At 31.8% G+C, this 16201-nt stretch overlaps 1 protein-coding gene across 1 annotated transcript; it reads right to left on the bottom strand.

The window, feature by feature from the left end:
• Window positions 1-322: 322 nt before the first annotated feature.
• LOC100644249 lies at window positions 323-11622 on the bottom strand. Its single transcript, XM_003395213.4, has 9 exons — window positions 11398-11622; window positions 10915-11099; window positions 9603-9787; window positions 7761-8150; window positions 4258-4425; window positions 2997-3223; window positions 2185-2387; window positions 1839-2104; window positions 323-1388 (listed from the first exon to the last, which is right to left on the bottom strand). The coding sequence occupies exons 1-9, from the start codon at window positions 11546-11548 to the stop codon at window positions 740-742; spliced, it is 2424 nt and encodes an 807-aa protein (XP_003395261.4). The 5' UTR covers window positions 11549-11622; the 3' UTR covers window positions 323-739.
• Between the last annotated feature and the right edge of the window lie 4579 nt (window positions 11623-16201).

Here is a 16201-nt window from a genome sequence, read left to right as displayed (position 1 = left end):
AGCTGTATTTGTAATATTTATTTATTCAAATAAATAAGAGTTATATTTCTTACAAGGTATACATAAATATAAAAAAACATAAACAAATATCTAAACGCTTAATCAATGCATAATTCATTTTTTTTGATCTTGAACATAAATTTCAAAAACGTACGATATGTTACATCAAAGATACATTCTATAAATTCATGCAAATGATAAAATCTTTCAACTGGAAATTCCAGCGTATTATAACATAAACATTTTCTTCTAACGTCATTCAGTGTTTTTTACCAAACGGGCAAATTATAATATTAGAAGTAAATGATAATTTACGACTCGATTAGATTGTAATAAGAAATTATATTGCACACACATACAGAATATACTGAATAATTAATATTTCTTTTACCCAGCTTAAAGGACACAGCAGAAAAAACACTTATGCGAAATCAACATTAGATATTTAGTTTCCAGATTAACCTATATCTTGAAACGTTGTACAAATACTACCTGAAGAATGTCTACAAAGAAGCTATAGTATATCGACTATCCAGATAACTCTACGTTCTTGCCAAAACAATTCGCCTCTTCGTCGACAATTTTAGCCGCACAGAAACCATTTAAAGATTGATCAAGCGCATTAAAGTTACACGATTGATTTCGAACAGAAACGAGGCTCTAATATATTGATACTAAAATTATGACACTTATGACAATTATGACTCGTGAATTCCTTGATACATAACGTCCTTTCTTGTCATTGATGAAAAGGAAAGACCGTGTTATCCTTAGATCTACTCTTCTGACTTCTGCCAAGCCTGGTTCTTGGCAATCCCGAAAACGGGCTCCAATTCGTTCGCTTGAAATTGCTACGTCTCCTCCAGTTGAAAAATTTCGGCTCGAAACGAGGTCGATTGATGTCTTCATCCGAATGCACATAGCGTTCCTGGTTATAATTCCTTTGTCTAATTTGTTCTCGCGATTCTTGCGTGGAATCGGAAGGATTCGCTGCTACGCATTCGTTGTTTATCGTTAAATTCGATCGCGAATCACGATCGAGAGAAAAATCATTTCGACGATCGTCCCGGAAATGCAAATGCGATAAATGAGGAAAATGAGAGAAACGAGGTAAATGTGGCAGATGTGGCAAGTGAGAGGGCATTAGGCGATGTTGACGCATTCCACGAACGATCGTTTCCTTCATTTGTCGCCTCTTGTGCCAAATTCTCTCGACGATCCCGATAGAAACGGCCGATACGCCTCCAGCGATCAAGATGAAGAAAGCGGAATAAACATCGGCCAGCCTGGCACTGTGAAATGTGGTCGGCGATTTGCATCGAGGCATCTCTGGCAGCATTTGTTCTGTTATCCTGTTCAGGACGCCTCGTTCTCGTATTTTCAAAATGCTAGAAAACATATGGTTGATTAATGTTTCCATTGACTGAGAAGCTCTATGTGAAATTCGTTTAGCAATTCTTTCGTTTTTTTTTCTTTTTCTTTCTGAACGCCGTTGGACGTGAGAATATTGACAATAAATAAAATACATTTATGAGACTTGACGGAAAAGTGGCGTATAATTTGTAAGATATTTTAAAATCACACTTCCATTTACTTCCTCGTGACATGCCCTTGATCAAAGCAGACGAGATTTCTCAATTTAGGTATTTTTAGCTTCACTGACGGTTTATCCAACATAAATACTTCTTATTCATACCACTTTTCCACCGAGCCCTTCGACTTTAAGAAAGAATAGAAAATAAATAAAATATAAGTCTAAGGTCGTATTACTATATCGAATACGATTCTCATTCTCCCTCTAAAATTGAAATACGATATTTTTTTAACATTTCACGTACTTTAAATTAATAATTTTTTTATAAGGACAAGAATTAGCCATTGGTAGAGCCACCATTGTGAATGTTTGTGGAAGAGGTAATTCTTTTAGAGTACATCGTTCTTGAATCAGTGTAGACCTGAGGGCGCGTCGTGCGAGAGTTGCACTTACGAAGAAGCCATAATGGCCTTTCACGGCCTTTGTAAGACCAGAAGTAGTATCCAATTTAGATTCCCGATTGTTATACGCTCTTATATACAACTGTCGAAGATTGCTATCATTCACGTTCTGTGAAATAAACAGGAGAATATTTCGATGGTGAAAAATTTGATATATTACATTTTTATTTGTTTTTTAAATAAACTTACTCTAATGTATTCATCATCGGTGATGCTGTATCCCAATTTGAAATTGTGCGACAAAATATCGGTAATAGATTTGATACCACTAGCCTGCACCGATAAGATCGAAGTGATGAAACCAGCATAAGCATTGTACGTTACTAAGGCGAACATTAGACTGAATAATAATATTGTCTTCCCTGATGGATTTCGCGGTGTCCATGGAGTACCTGCAATTGGAATTCGTTAAATTCATGAAAAATTAATTAAAACGAGTCGATTCTTAAGAATGAAATAATCATTGAGAAGACAAACGTTACGACATCTTATTTCATCCCTTCTTTCTTCCTACAAACTTGTAACTTGCGTGATTATATGAATATTCAAAAACGTGTCACTGTAGAAGTCAGAGAACTGTCTGTACGAATTAACTTTTGACTAGTGTGTTCTGAGTCAAATGATTTACAAGCATAACATTATTCATGACATTTTTTATTCTTTCCGCTAGATTATTGCGCTGTTTTTGATAACCTTACAAGATATACTTTAATAATTAATTCTCTACTTATTGCTTATTAGCGGATTTATCCATGCAAAACAATTTGTAGGAAAATAAACGCAATTCTCCATAATATATGTATTATACTTATACAATAACTTACAGATATGCAGAAAGAAATTTGAACGCTCGATAAACAAGTATGAATATTTAGTAGGATCATCTCTCGTCACTATGTATGCGTGTAAACGTGTTACTAAAAATTTTTAACTAAAAATTGATAAAATACTCTTTTAAGAAATTCCTAATTGCCCTTTTGAAAAAATTTAAGGGATATAACCTTGCATGCACATTATGCTGATACACCAAAGCGCAGCCTCCCCTATTCCAACGCGTTTAGCTTCTTCATTGTGTAAAATAGTTTTCGCTGTGTAAATGATCAACCCCATCGCTACTAGTATGGCGAAATAAGTAGATGCGACACAACTCAGTAAACAGTTATTAAACGGTTGGCGAAATATGTCCCTCATGGTACCAGTTTCCAGTGGATGATAGTAAACATTCCTCCTATGTAAAAATATTCATCGTGTAGAACATAGATCATTCGTTTAATAAAAAATACATTTCATTATACAGTTTAAATAGGTTTCTATATAAAATCTTGTTTATGTGTTTTATGGACAAAAATAAGATAAATCTCACAAACATCTTACTTAAAATTCGTTTAAAAAATATGAAGTGTGACCTAAGAAGATCTATTTTTTCTTCTTTACATTAATTAGTTTCTGTGAGTATTTGTTAAAGACGAAGAAACCAACATTTTTATTAATTAGGCGGGTAGTTCAACATAAGATAAAGAACAAAATAAAAGTGACGAACAGATAATAACTTTTAACTTGAAGAAAATGAAACAAGCTAATGTACAGATTAAACTACGTGTGATGTTATACATTGCTAAACGTAAATTTATCAGCCAATCACAGTGCACTAGTTTTTTACATTATATAATCGCGCGATCCATTCTCATCTTTCTTGAAATTATGTACATAATATGAATAAATGGTGCGGCTTCGTTTATTTTTCATTTAAAGAAATATATTTAATAAATTACATTTTTACTAAAATTCGTGGTATCTAATAGTAGACGACTAAAGGTGAAGTGTTCAAAAATTTTTTTGCTTGATACATCAACTAGAGCAACTTTAAATTTATCAAGTAGAATTCACCAAGTTATTTATGTAGATGCTCGCATATATTGTTACACTTCGAAGTGTTATCCCACCTTTCTTCGTATAATATCGACATACCGTAGTATCAATTTATTCGACAAATCAAACATTAATTCAACAGACGTAACTTATATTGACACATAATTTATATTATAATAAAACCTTCCTTTTAACATTTCCTTCGAATTATATATTTTTGTTACTGCTTCATAACAAAACATTCAAGAACCTTTGTCCATATCAAGCTTTCGTATTTTTAATAATAAAAGGCTACAGCAAAATTTATAAACCTAGGAGACACCCTGTACGTTCTCGAAAAATCTGTTAGTCACTATTATCGGATAATTTAGATATTATAAAATATTTTCTTACATATAACGAATTAGGGGATGACTAAAGGACATTTCAGCTTGTCGTTCTTTGTTGACGGTAATATATCCTAGACCAATGTCCACGTCACCAGTGACGACATCTCCGAGCAGATTATTCCACATTTTATTATTCAAGGTACCTAACTTCTCGTGTGGCACCAGCTCTATGCTGAAAATATGGCATTCTATTAGTTATTTATCCATTCCTTTTTAATTGCAAAGTAATAAAAAAAAAGAGATAAATATACTCTATAAAAATATTGCACGCTATGTTCAAAAATATGTTTACTCATCTGAATTTTTTGCTCACATTGAGAAAACACAACAAAAAAACTGCAAAAGAGTTATTTTCCTGATACGATTTCATACATATTTATATAGCTACTTGTCAATATTCCACGTGTTTGCTTCTACGTCAGAATTATACTTATTTTGGCATTAGAATATGAATTGAATGAGGAATTATTGAATGTTTATACATCTTTCATAAATTAATGACCTATCCTTTCCCAATTTTTATAATCCAGTCATTCAGTAGTCACCAGTAGTATGGTTCGCATATTTAATATTTATCTGTATATTTAAAAAATTGTGCGTGTAGCATAAAATTAGAGGGACAAATTCTAGAAATGTTTACATTATTTCAATCTTTTTTATACGTACAAGGAAAATGTTAACTATCTCGCTATTACACATTACCACATACACGGGTACACATTACTTATTGATTAATATATATCTATGTATTCTTCGTGTGATAGAATTTGAAACAATTATTATGTCCTAAGACTGTATACAGGCAATGCGTAGCAGACCCATGAGGCATCTACTGTAAAATAGACTGTTATATTGTTAACCTTGCCTTCTGTTTTTGTATATGGTTTGTTTTTACCGATAACTTAGACTCTTTCTTTCTTCGTTTCTACATTCTACAATCGCCACAAGCTCTCCCAACGAAAGAATATCTTCCTGACGACACTGTCGCAGCTCGCTTTTCGAGTAGCTGTTTACTCGGATAGAAAAGCTTGAGAGAATTTTGAGTCGCGTCTTACAACATAACACAAGAAATATATAATTCCTCATTTGTTCGTTACAAAAATTATATTGTGCGTGGTCCACGTTGATCGTGAGCAATGATCTCGCCCTACTGTATCCTATTCCCATGAAAAACAAAGAAAACAAATACAAAAGCAGTATCTTACATACATTTTTCCTTGTCTTTGGTATGTCAGGTTTTACGAAACAAAAGTTCAGATATTTACTAAACTAATGGTTTTTCGACATAAATAGGTTAATAACTTTTTACAGGAGATATAAAGACGGATTGGTTAACATATTAAAAAATATATAAACATATTAAGAAAATTAAGGCCGATCTTTATATATTCTCTACGTTTCTATCTACGCGAAATCTATTGACATCAAATTATACCACTTTCAAAACCATTTAATTTTTAATCGAAATATTTTCTGGCGAATGAAGATTGTTTGTATTATATATCCATGATTTGTCAGTCAGCCTGCATATATAAACATAAAATATTTAATGTTAAGGAACAAATCCGATAAATTCTATCAACATTTATAAATGACATTGCTGTTCATAGTCCAATTAATAGCTACTTTGCACTTTACAGAAAAAGAGTAATCGATATGAAGAACTGTGGGAACGTAGCGATAAATTACGAGGATAACTGATCGTCGTTAAAAATAACTGATGGGTCGTTAAAAATAATTAATTTGTCTAAAACTTAAAATAGAAAATTTCAACAAAAATGATCGATCAAGGCGTGTGTCACTATTTTCGTCAAATATAAAGCGTGCTGTTTTCGGAGAGACATAAAAAACTATAGACCTCTGCTTTAAAATTATGAATCACTTAACTCGAAATGTGGCTAATCTTGTAAAGAAGGAAACTGCAGAATTCTGCCAAGTCGAAATATCAGAAATGTTCGTGGAAACCAATATTAAAAAAGCGTCATATCAATTTATAGAAACACTGAGATTTGATAAAAAAAAAAAAAAAAAAAAAAAAAATACATTGAACGAAAAATTCAAAATCTTTATTTCGAACAACGAAATAACACTTTTTATATGATCAGTGGGAAAATCGATAACCAGAGCAGGTCGGAATAAAAAGGGCTGAAATCATACACGCTCATTAATAAAATAGCAATATCAAAGCTTCATTGCCATTTTCATCTGTCATATCGTGATAACGATTACACGAACGTTGAGAAACTGGACGTTGGATTTTGTACACTGTGTAACATACGACTTTATCGTCGTCATCGTACGACTATTTTCAATGCGGACGTCTTTACACTTTACGTATTGATGTATTTCTGCAGATCTAAATGTGTAAAAAATGATTTCAATAATCAGGTAAATTACTTATTATTTAAATTATAATTAATTATCATTTTCAGAGAAAATTTATGAACGTTTAATTCGCATTTGTCTTTTCAATTGATATTATAATGTATCATGTGTTATGATGTAACTGATATATATTTGACATATACATATATACATAGAATTGCATAATTTGTTAGATTTATGGACGACACTATCTAACACGCAATTAGAAATTTCAAGATTCTGTATCACCGTCAATGAACCTACTAATGGATTTCGATAAACTCATGATTTATTTGATGAATGTTATTCGTTAGATTTAATTACGGAAAAATATATTTAGTTAACATTGATTTATCCAGAAATTAGAATTCAATTACAATTATTTAAAAATACAAATAAAACTGTAATATAATATAATATATGTAAGACAGTTTCAAAAGGAAAAGCTCTATTAAAGAGGAAATGCGAAGTACGTAAGTAAATACAAAAGTAACAAAGTGCATGATTCACTTAGAAACTTAGTCATTCAAGATACGACTTAATATTCATCAGAGGATACTATTAACGATTTATCTGCCTAATAAATAATTCACAGTTAACGCACAAAACTGCGCAAATTAAACGAAAAGTCATTTTATCGATATCAATTGAGTTCTATGATTTAATGATTCTCACCTCTTTTAAACTATTTCACGTTCCCACATTTGAAGTATAGTACTATGTTGCATGATTAATGCTAAAAAATTTTATATACACCTAAATATATTATATTGTATATAAATGATCATATTCGACCAATCGATTAATTACGGTAAAAACAAATAAGCAAATATAATAGTATTTTTATCTCGAGAAAAGTCAATATCAATTTTATCAAAAAAGTCTATACATGTATTTAATTAAAATCCACAATATATCGTTTCAACAGTACTCTAAACTATCTCCTAGGCACTCAAAATTTATCTATTGTATAATCACGAATACATATTTTCCATTGGATTCCCAGATACTGTTCTTTATCGGAACCATCGCCACGCTGTAACTTATCCCTCGCCTACGATTCATATACAAATTCAACAATCAAGCACACTTGTAGCCGTTGCGAATCGTTTCGTCAATGCATATATTATCTTATTCCAATACCTGGCGTTCACGCTGCTAGCAACGAATTTGGCGAAATCGAGAAAAGGTGCGATGTCATTCGTCTCCTCCTCGTTTACATCCATTTGTCCATCAATGGTTCCATTGAGAACGCCAAAGACGATCGGTTGCCCTTTGAACTCGTTTCTCAATTTCACGCTAATTGGACTATTCAACGACCACGAGTCCAAATACCAAGAACCAAGGAAATTTGTCACTAGACTGGTGTTATCCGAATATCGGATTTTATACACGTGAACGAAGTGGTAGAGCACTGTTTTATTCTCGAGTACCGCATAATTTAAATTGAGAGACGCGTTCTCGTCGAACCTTCTGACCGGTGGCTCCCCGAACTTGAAGCTCGTCCCGTAGTGTTGCAGAGATACGCACGTTCTAGAAGACACGATAGAAACACGGAGAAAATAATAACAAAGATTGGTTAGTTGTAATTACATGTAAATGAATGACGAGCAACGAATAACGAATATAACTTGAATTCTAAAAGTTTGTATCCTCGTTCTCGATGGTAATTAATTATCCATTACGTCAATAAATTGCAAGGATAAAATTATCATTAAAAGTAGGGAAATTAGGTTTCGAATTAAATAGAACTATGAATATGGATTTTAAAATTTTGGTAAGCATGACGTGACAGTTTAGAATCAAAATTGACTCAAGAGAGTTAATATGTGAATTTTAACAAGTCCATATTTATGGTATATTTACAAAACATCGAGGAAACCATAATTGCCACGTACGTTACGAAAAATAGTACATTTCGTTTATCTTGCGAAAACTAGTGCTCTGTTCTTTCTGATAGCATGTTACGCTTTCTTATGACAAAAATAGCATACTTCGTAACTTTTCTACGAAAAATAGGATGCTTTGCCTTTAATCGCGTATAACATAGATTATCTAGAATTCTACAGGATTGCCAACAAATCCTTTTTAGATAATTAAATTATGACAATTTGTCAGACGTGTATCAGTAATTTATTAGATAATAATTCAATTTTAGTATCGTATGTATTTTGCCGTGTATTTTAATTTGTTCTTACAATACGGCTATACATGGGATCACCAAAATTTTCAAAACTCAATGAATCAGTAATAAACAATAATGAAGACAACTGGTAGCCACAGAAGTTGAACGTGAGTTGTTTGGGAACCACAATGCAATATCCTACTGTTAACAAAATAAATGAAACGTGCTACTTTTCGCTGAAGCGTTTGAGACAAACTACTATTCGTGACGAAATGCGAATCATGTTTGTTATCATCATATGTCCGAGACGTGTTTATTATCAGCAGCAACATTAAACGGCGTTTCTTCTCGTGATAGATTGACTTATGTTACTCTTTGTAAGACAAGTAAGACGTAATACTTTTCGTAACGCACGTCGATTTAGCGTAACCATAATTTAACAATATCCACGATAATCTTCGCATTTGTGTTCTCTCGAATTCCATACAAGGTTAAGGATAGTGATAAAGAAAAATTTACCAGCGAACTTTGAGTTTTACATAAACGGCACAATAAATCTTAAATAATTCGTTTCGAATATTAAATTCTCGATAAGAGCGCCACAATGTTGGAAAATCTTTCGATACTTAACGATGTATAGGTACAATCTATATGGTGGATTAGTCGTTTTCGATTATTTATATTTTTAGATTTATCTTAACAAGTCTTCCCCACTTTTTTCCCGATCTTTCTTCTCCGTCGTTTAAACTATCTCGAAACCATGAGAACGTGCCATGAACGTGACATTTATCACGTTCCTTATTCAGACGATCGATAATCAATGAACATACTAGATGCATTGTTCGACGAATATAAGCTACCTGTTCCAGTACGTTCGAGACATTTTCTGAATCACTTCGTACGTCGACGAAGGCGTTGCAACGATCACGTCACTATCGATACCGATATTCAAGTGGCGAAGTACGGTATCGATCGTCGCATCCGTGTTTCTCATGGTTATCATCAGCCAAGACACGTAATAATTAAACTGAAATTTCTGCGACGCCTGGAATTAAATTTTCATTAAGAATAGTTAATTACCGAGCTTGAAGCAAGACGGGTGACTTATGAAAGAGAAACAACAACATGGAGTAATAATAATTACGAAATTAAACCAACGATATTTTCCATACTTTATCATGTGAGTTTACTCCAACTGCAACTAATTACAAATGATATTGCTATGCGATACCTTATCTCTTGTCTGATAATAAATGTAGCAATTATTGTGAAAGATACAAGATAATTTTACACGAAACGGTAATTAGTTATTCAAGAAACCATAACATAATCGATGTATTATAGTCAGATATGTGGATTAATTAACTAACACAATTAGTTATAGTATGTCGAACAAGTAACAGGGAAAGATCGTGGTACCGAATAAACGAATGAATAAAGTCGAAGACAAGTAGATATTATTAAGTTATTGATATGTCTTACTTCCTTTCAAACACTTTTTCTGTACAGTTCATAAATTTTTAATTATAAAATAACTAAATACATTTTTTTATTTATTTAACTAACGTATTTCTTAATTGATTGTTTATAACCGCCGTAGACCACTGCAATGAATTATTCACTATTTGTCCGCAAAATCTATTAAGTATTATGACTTTGCTATAAATATTAATTATCGCTTAAACATTTTATTACCGTATGCATGCAAAATATTTTCATGAATATCTCGGAAACTGGTGTCGGGCGGCCATTACATGCATAAACGAAATTTCTCGAAATTCTGACCTTGACAATGTATTTGAAGATCATTAAAATCGGTGAAACGTGCCCCTTTCGATATACAAAACATTTCTAACAATAAAAATGCGCTGTTATAGCAGAGAACTAATCGCATTACAGTGAATGTTGTATAGTCAAATGGTTATTTAAGAAAAGAAAAGTGTTCCAACATCATCATATGAGCCTATGCAGTCTGTCACTGTGTAGATACTGTACAGAGGCATCTCCGATAAAGATAAATGAGAGTTTATCTATTTTTCTTGAAGAAAATTGAAAGACAATTTCCTTCACAGGAATATGAAGCTGGCTCTTAAAGTTCGTGATGTTCCGCAGCGAACGTGTTAAAAAGTAAATTTTAAACATATAACGTGTTACTGCATAGCCTCTCCTCACCACATGAAGAATATTATCAGGGGAAGTGAGATTAAGCCCATCCAGTAGAACGATCGATCCGATTCGATGCTTCTGGATCACAAGGACGTCAGGTATGTTCGGGTTGGCAGCCGATTGAATCGACACGGCGATTCCCTCGTCGGAGAGACACGCGATCAAAGGTCTTGTGTAAGTAAAGACGCAATCTAAGGTAAAAGAAAAATGAAAAGAAAACGTGTAAAATAGGAAATACTACGTCGAAGCAAGGAAATAAAGAAATTGAATAATATTACGAAGGTCACGCTGTTGCGACCTCCGTTTAATCGCCAGTAACGTTATATTATAAATTCTTGAAAACATTTAAAAAAGAGTCGCTATACGTGATTAATCGGATAGATCTATAAGATCTAATTAATCTAAGTAATACATTGCGAGAGAAACATACGATAAGTGTCTTTTTATTTGAAGCAGGAAAAAAGTACATAAAGATTTGATCGTACTCACCAAAAGAAGTTAAATCCTGGAATAGTACTACTTGGTCCCAATCTTTCCATTTAGCAAATTCCAAGATCAATTGCAATATCAACGGCGAGGGTAAGATGCAGGTGCTCGTGACCATGTAAAATGTCGCCGCCATGAAAAATTCTACTTTCATTTTTGTATAAATTTTGAAGGGAAATAGAGCTATGGATAAGTTTTGAAGAATCTTCTTTATTTCTATCGAGCTATGGATCTCGTACGAGACTCTTTAATTGTGAATAATTATAAGAATCGATGATGCTGTTTCCATTGACGTTGATTATTCTACTGAAGAAACTCGTGGAAATAGTTGGACAGCATTTCCATCTTGAAATATGTAGATACGTAATTACGACTATTTGTCTAATAAGAAAATTTAATTTAACGAACGAATCTTTTTATTAGGGATATATACTCGTTTGATAGAAAAATCTTTAAAACATTTCACATAAGGTACCTTTCAGAAGAGTTAAAATCACGAGAAACGACCTCGGTCGTTGCAATCAAACGTTGCAATCACGTTGTCAGCAGGTAGCACTTTTACACGTCAAATGAGACTTCGAATTATCATTGATAAATAAATTCTTATTCTAATAACATTTTCATTCATTTATTCACTTCATTCGATACATTAATTTTTTTTAGAAAGATGTTACGTAAGACGAAAAAGCGGCTACTTGCATTAAGTCCATCGATATCTGTACGAAACACGAAACGCTCCAGACAGCGATCGAATGTAGACTGAGAATCATCTTAACGTAGTCCTTTCGTCCTTACTTTCAACGCATGCGGTAAAAGTTACCTTCCATACAGAGATCGAGAAAATGTTCTGTTTTTTACATCATTTCTAGCGTATTAATTAAATGGATGGTGTCCCGTATCGTTGTTAGACATCGCCCCCCGGGGAAATGAAAGACGATCGAAGATTACAATCGAAGTAAAAAATTATGTTGGAAATTAATGCTCTACTTTCTTCGATATAGCACGAATTTTAAAGAATTCTAGACAATATTGAAGTATTGCTCGAAGGAAGGATGCCCTCAGACAACCACTTTTGAATACGAGGCACTATGTTTGGAGGAAGAATTTTCCATAATTTAACGAACCATGCACTTTTCTCTAAGAGCCACATCGAATATAAAGTCGTAAATGGCTTCCATTTCGATTTTCACCTCTGTAATCGTCTTCAACCGTATCAGAATTGAACTTTCCTTGACCTGTGAAAAGATCTTCGTTTTTTTCCTTGTATCGTTCTAAAAAGGGAACGGTCTGTTAAAATATTATTTTTATCCATCTTGTCAAGTTATATAACTTCATTTCGATAAGGTTTGTGTTAGATTTTCCGATTAAATTTGAGGGATTCTAAACAAAGTTTGTTGAAAACGAAAGTATGTATAGTTGTTTATAAAGATTACAAAATGATTCCCTGAGAAAGAAGATGGCAATAAAGGAATCGGGTTACTGTGTTTGAAAAAATGAGCACGGCAGGTGTATTATTGACGTTTGTACTCAAAACCCGTGAACGAAGACAATGATGCGTCGATAATAGTATTTACCCCGCGACGACAGCAAATCGATAGAATTGATGCTATCGATTCGACCGATGAAAAGAATCGGTGCGTCCCATGAACGCTTATTTATAAAGCTTGTTCGTGAACTGCATCGATAAGAAACATTGAAAGTTCATTTGTGAAATTTTAAAAAACTTTCCTAAACAAGCTAGTTCATAATATTCCTCCGATCGATATTCTATTAAACGTAGTTATTAAATCGCAGATATTTATACCTTTAAGGGGAAATGTAGAAAAATATTTTAAAAATAAAGTGTCTGTTATTATATTTAAAGGGCGAAACAAAATTTTATATTAAAGCTCCATTTTCTTTTTCATCGTGTTGTAGTAATTATTTTCGATGAAATTATATTACACAATTTCATAATCAGTCTAAATGATTTTCCTTATCTTCAGAAAATTTAGCTTCAGTTTGCGATTTGACGAGACAACAATTTATATTATAAATCTTTCCAATTATATTCACTTTTTATCATTTAATTAACTTTTCTTTATTCTAGATTGCTAATGATTGGTCGCTTTTATAATGCTCGTGTTTATTCAAGCTGGAAGCTGTTAGGCATATATCACACTTTACTATTAGGGTAATTCGCATATCCTCTATCTTATTATTTATGCGTCTTTAATGTGATGCGAAATTGTTTTCAATAAGGATTACGTGAATTGCAAATTTACTGAACAACCGCCCGAGTGACGCAGTATAATTGGTGATGAAACCACAATAAAGATCTTTTATGAAAAAGTTTCATAAGTAACATTCAGTCTTCATAGATATTTTAACTAAAAAGTTAATCATAAAAATTAATCGAATATATTATGTTGCAGTATGTTTTACATTAATCTCGTGAAATTATTTTCAAAATTAAAGATTTCCTTTTTATATTTTTGTAAAGAATATGATTTAAATATATGGATATGAAGATCAACGAAATCATATCCGTTTGAAGATGTGAAAATTTTTTAATTTTGTGCATTTGAGGCTTCTATGACATTGTAAACATAACAACTAGTACACACAAAAGGAAATTATAATTATAATAAACAAATGATACATTGTCAATACCGAATTACCAATACCGAATTAATCAATACCAATTAACCGAAGGTTAAACATAAATTCAATAAAGATGAGAAACACTTTCCTCTAACAAGGTATTGCTTTCATTGTAACGCTTTATAATTAAAAAGACAAATTTGTCCTACTTATTCCATTAAATCTTTCCAACACATCTCCTACCACTTACGTATTGCTACTGTACTGTACAGATTGCGATACAGAGTGCGGCCGAATAACATGTACAAGCAAGGATGAGGCGATTCCTTACGAAAAAATGAAAAGATATAAAATAAAATTTTTTGCTCGAGGCTTAATTCTCGAAAGAATTGACTTTGGAAATTCGTTCGATATATATGACTTGTTCAGTTACTGACTAGGCAAAAGCCGACAATTGAAAGGAGGTTTATTCTGCGTATGGAAATATGTGAAAAATACGTGAAAAATGTACAATACAATTCTTTCGTGTAAGGCTTCATTTTCAAGGAAATACGGACATGACAAATTTTCAAATTTAGTTTTCTTGGAAACAAAATCTTTTATGCCACATTTTCGACTTAGTTTCATATGTAGAATAATATCTTACCAGTTATTTATTTCTATTTAGTCTGAAATCAACCATGTTCAAGTATACTTGACAAATTTTCTCAAATTTCTCGAATTTCTCAAAAACTAAACTTCGGACGAAAAGATTTTATTCCATATTTTCTTCTTGTTCTTGTATAATTTGTATGTGTACATTTCTCGTATATTTTAGTATATAGTAATACAGTTAAGTGGAACAAACCTAGAGTTCAAGACAAAATACGTACCAACAAAAAGTACTATACAAGTTCTCTGTTAAAAATAATACCAATTCGAATTTAAATATCTATATCTGAAACTAAATATAATATACAAGGTTAGAACTAAAGATGAGATATATAGCTATACTATAAATTCTGTTGTTGTTTCGACGAAAGATTTTTATTTCATTCCGCGGCGAAATGAATCAATATATAATTATTATTAATTTTGTTTGACTATAACTATGTTTTTAGTATTACTCCAAAACCTATACGTCTCTATCTACATGCTTTTAATAATTACAAAAATGATAGATTCATTCTTTCGCTGTTGCACAAATACATCATAATATTACATAAAATTCGTCATCGTTATTATGTATGACTTATTGTAATTTTTCTAAACTATTCCCAATAGCTCTTCCTATATTTTCTCTTCCCAGCTATTCAACCTTTCGATAATTCAAGTTCAATATAAAAGACGACTCGTGGCAAAACTTATTACAATTACTTGCTCAAAATGATTCAACAAATTTCTATTCGCGTTACGTTAAAGACATGCACAGTTCCACGAAGATATCTGAATAAGGATTTACGGCCCCAGTTCATGAAATGTTATGTGATTCGCGTGATCATGCATTGAACTTTGAATTTTAAATTAGATTTACTATGTAAATCTAAGAAAAATTAAGCAAGAAATAACGGCTTACTGTGATTTTGTTTCCCGATTTAAGTATAAGAGATGAATTTATAAATATATCATAAATGACGCATCTTTTAAGATATTTTTCTTTGTTCATATGCAATTCCAATTATTCATAGTTTGTATAAGGGAAGAACATACATATGTGTATTTATAATCTAATTACATTTAGTTATATCCTAAATTCCTTCTGAATCATTATAAAACAATTGAAACTATTACATATTATTAAGTATATTTTTTAAAAAGCTTTCGATAATTTTGTATTTTTTTAGAATATGCGCAAAATATTTATTTATAGGTAAAAAAAAACATATTCATTTACTTCATAAGTATATATTCTGTTATGCGTCATAAAAAGGGCAAGTTAACCGACTGAAGGTAACAATTCTTACAAATGAAATATTGCATATATTTGTAAATACTAGATTCATCTTATTACGAATAAGTATTCAGAGCATTAAACAACAGAGATCGAAAGATTTAAATCAATACTATGAATATTAAAGCTATATTGATGATGATTAATATTCAAAATGTAAATAAATTACCACTACATAATGTTAATGATAATCGCTATTAAGTAACCTTACTATTACAGCGAGTAACATGACCTTAATAATAGTGTTAAAGAAATGTTTTATACTCTAATTTCTTAGAATATAAAAGAGGTTAT

Source organism: Bombus terrestris, chromosome 4 (genome assembly GCF_910591885.1).
Source record: "Bombus terrestris chromosome 4, iyBomTerr1.2, whole genome shotgun sequence".
NCBI lineage: Eukaryota > Metazoa > Arthropoda > Insecta > Hymenoptera > Apidae > Bombus > Bombus terrestris.
Note: the sequence above shows the minus strand (reverse complement) of the source record. Positions and strands in the feature narration are given on the sequence as shown.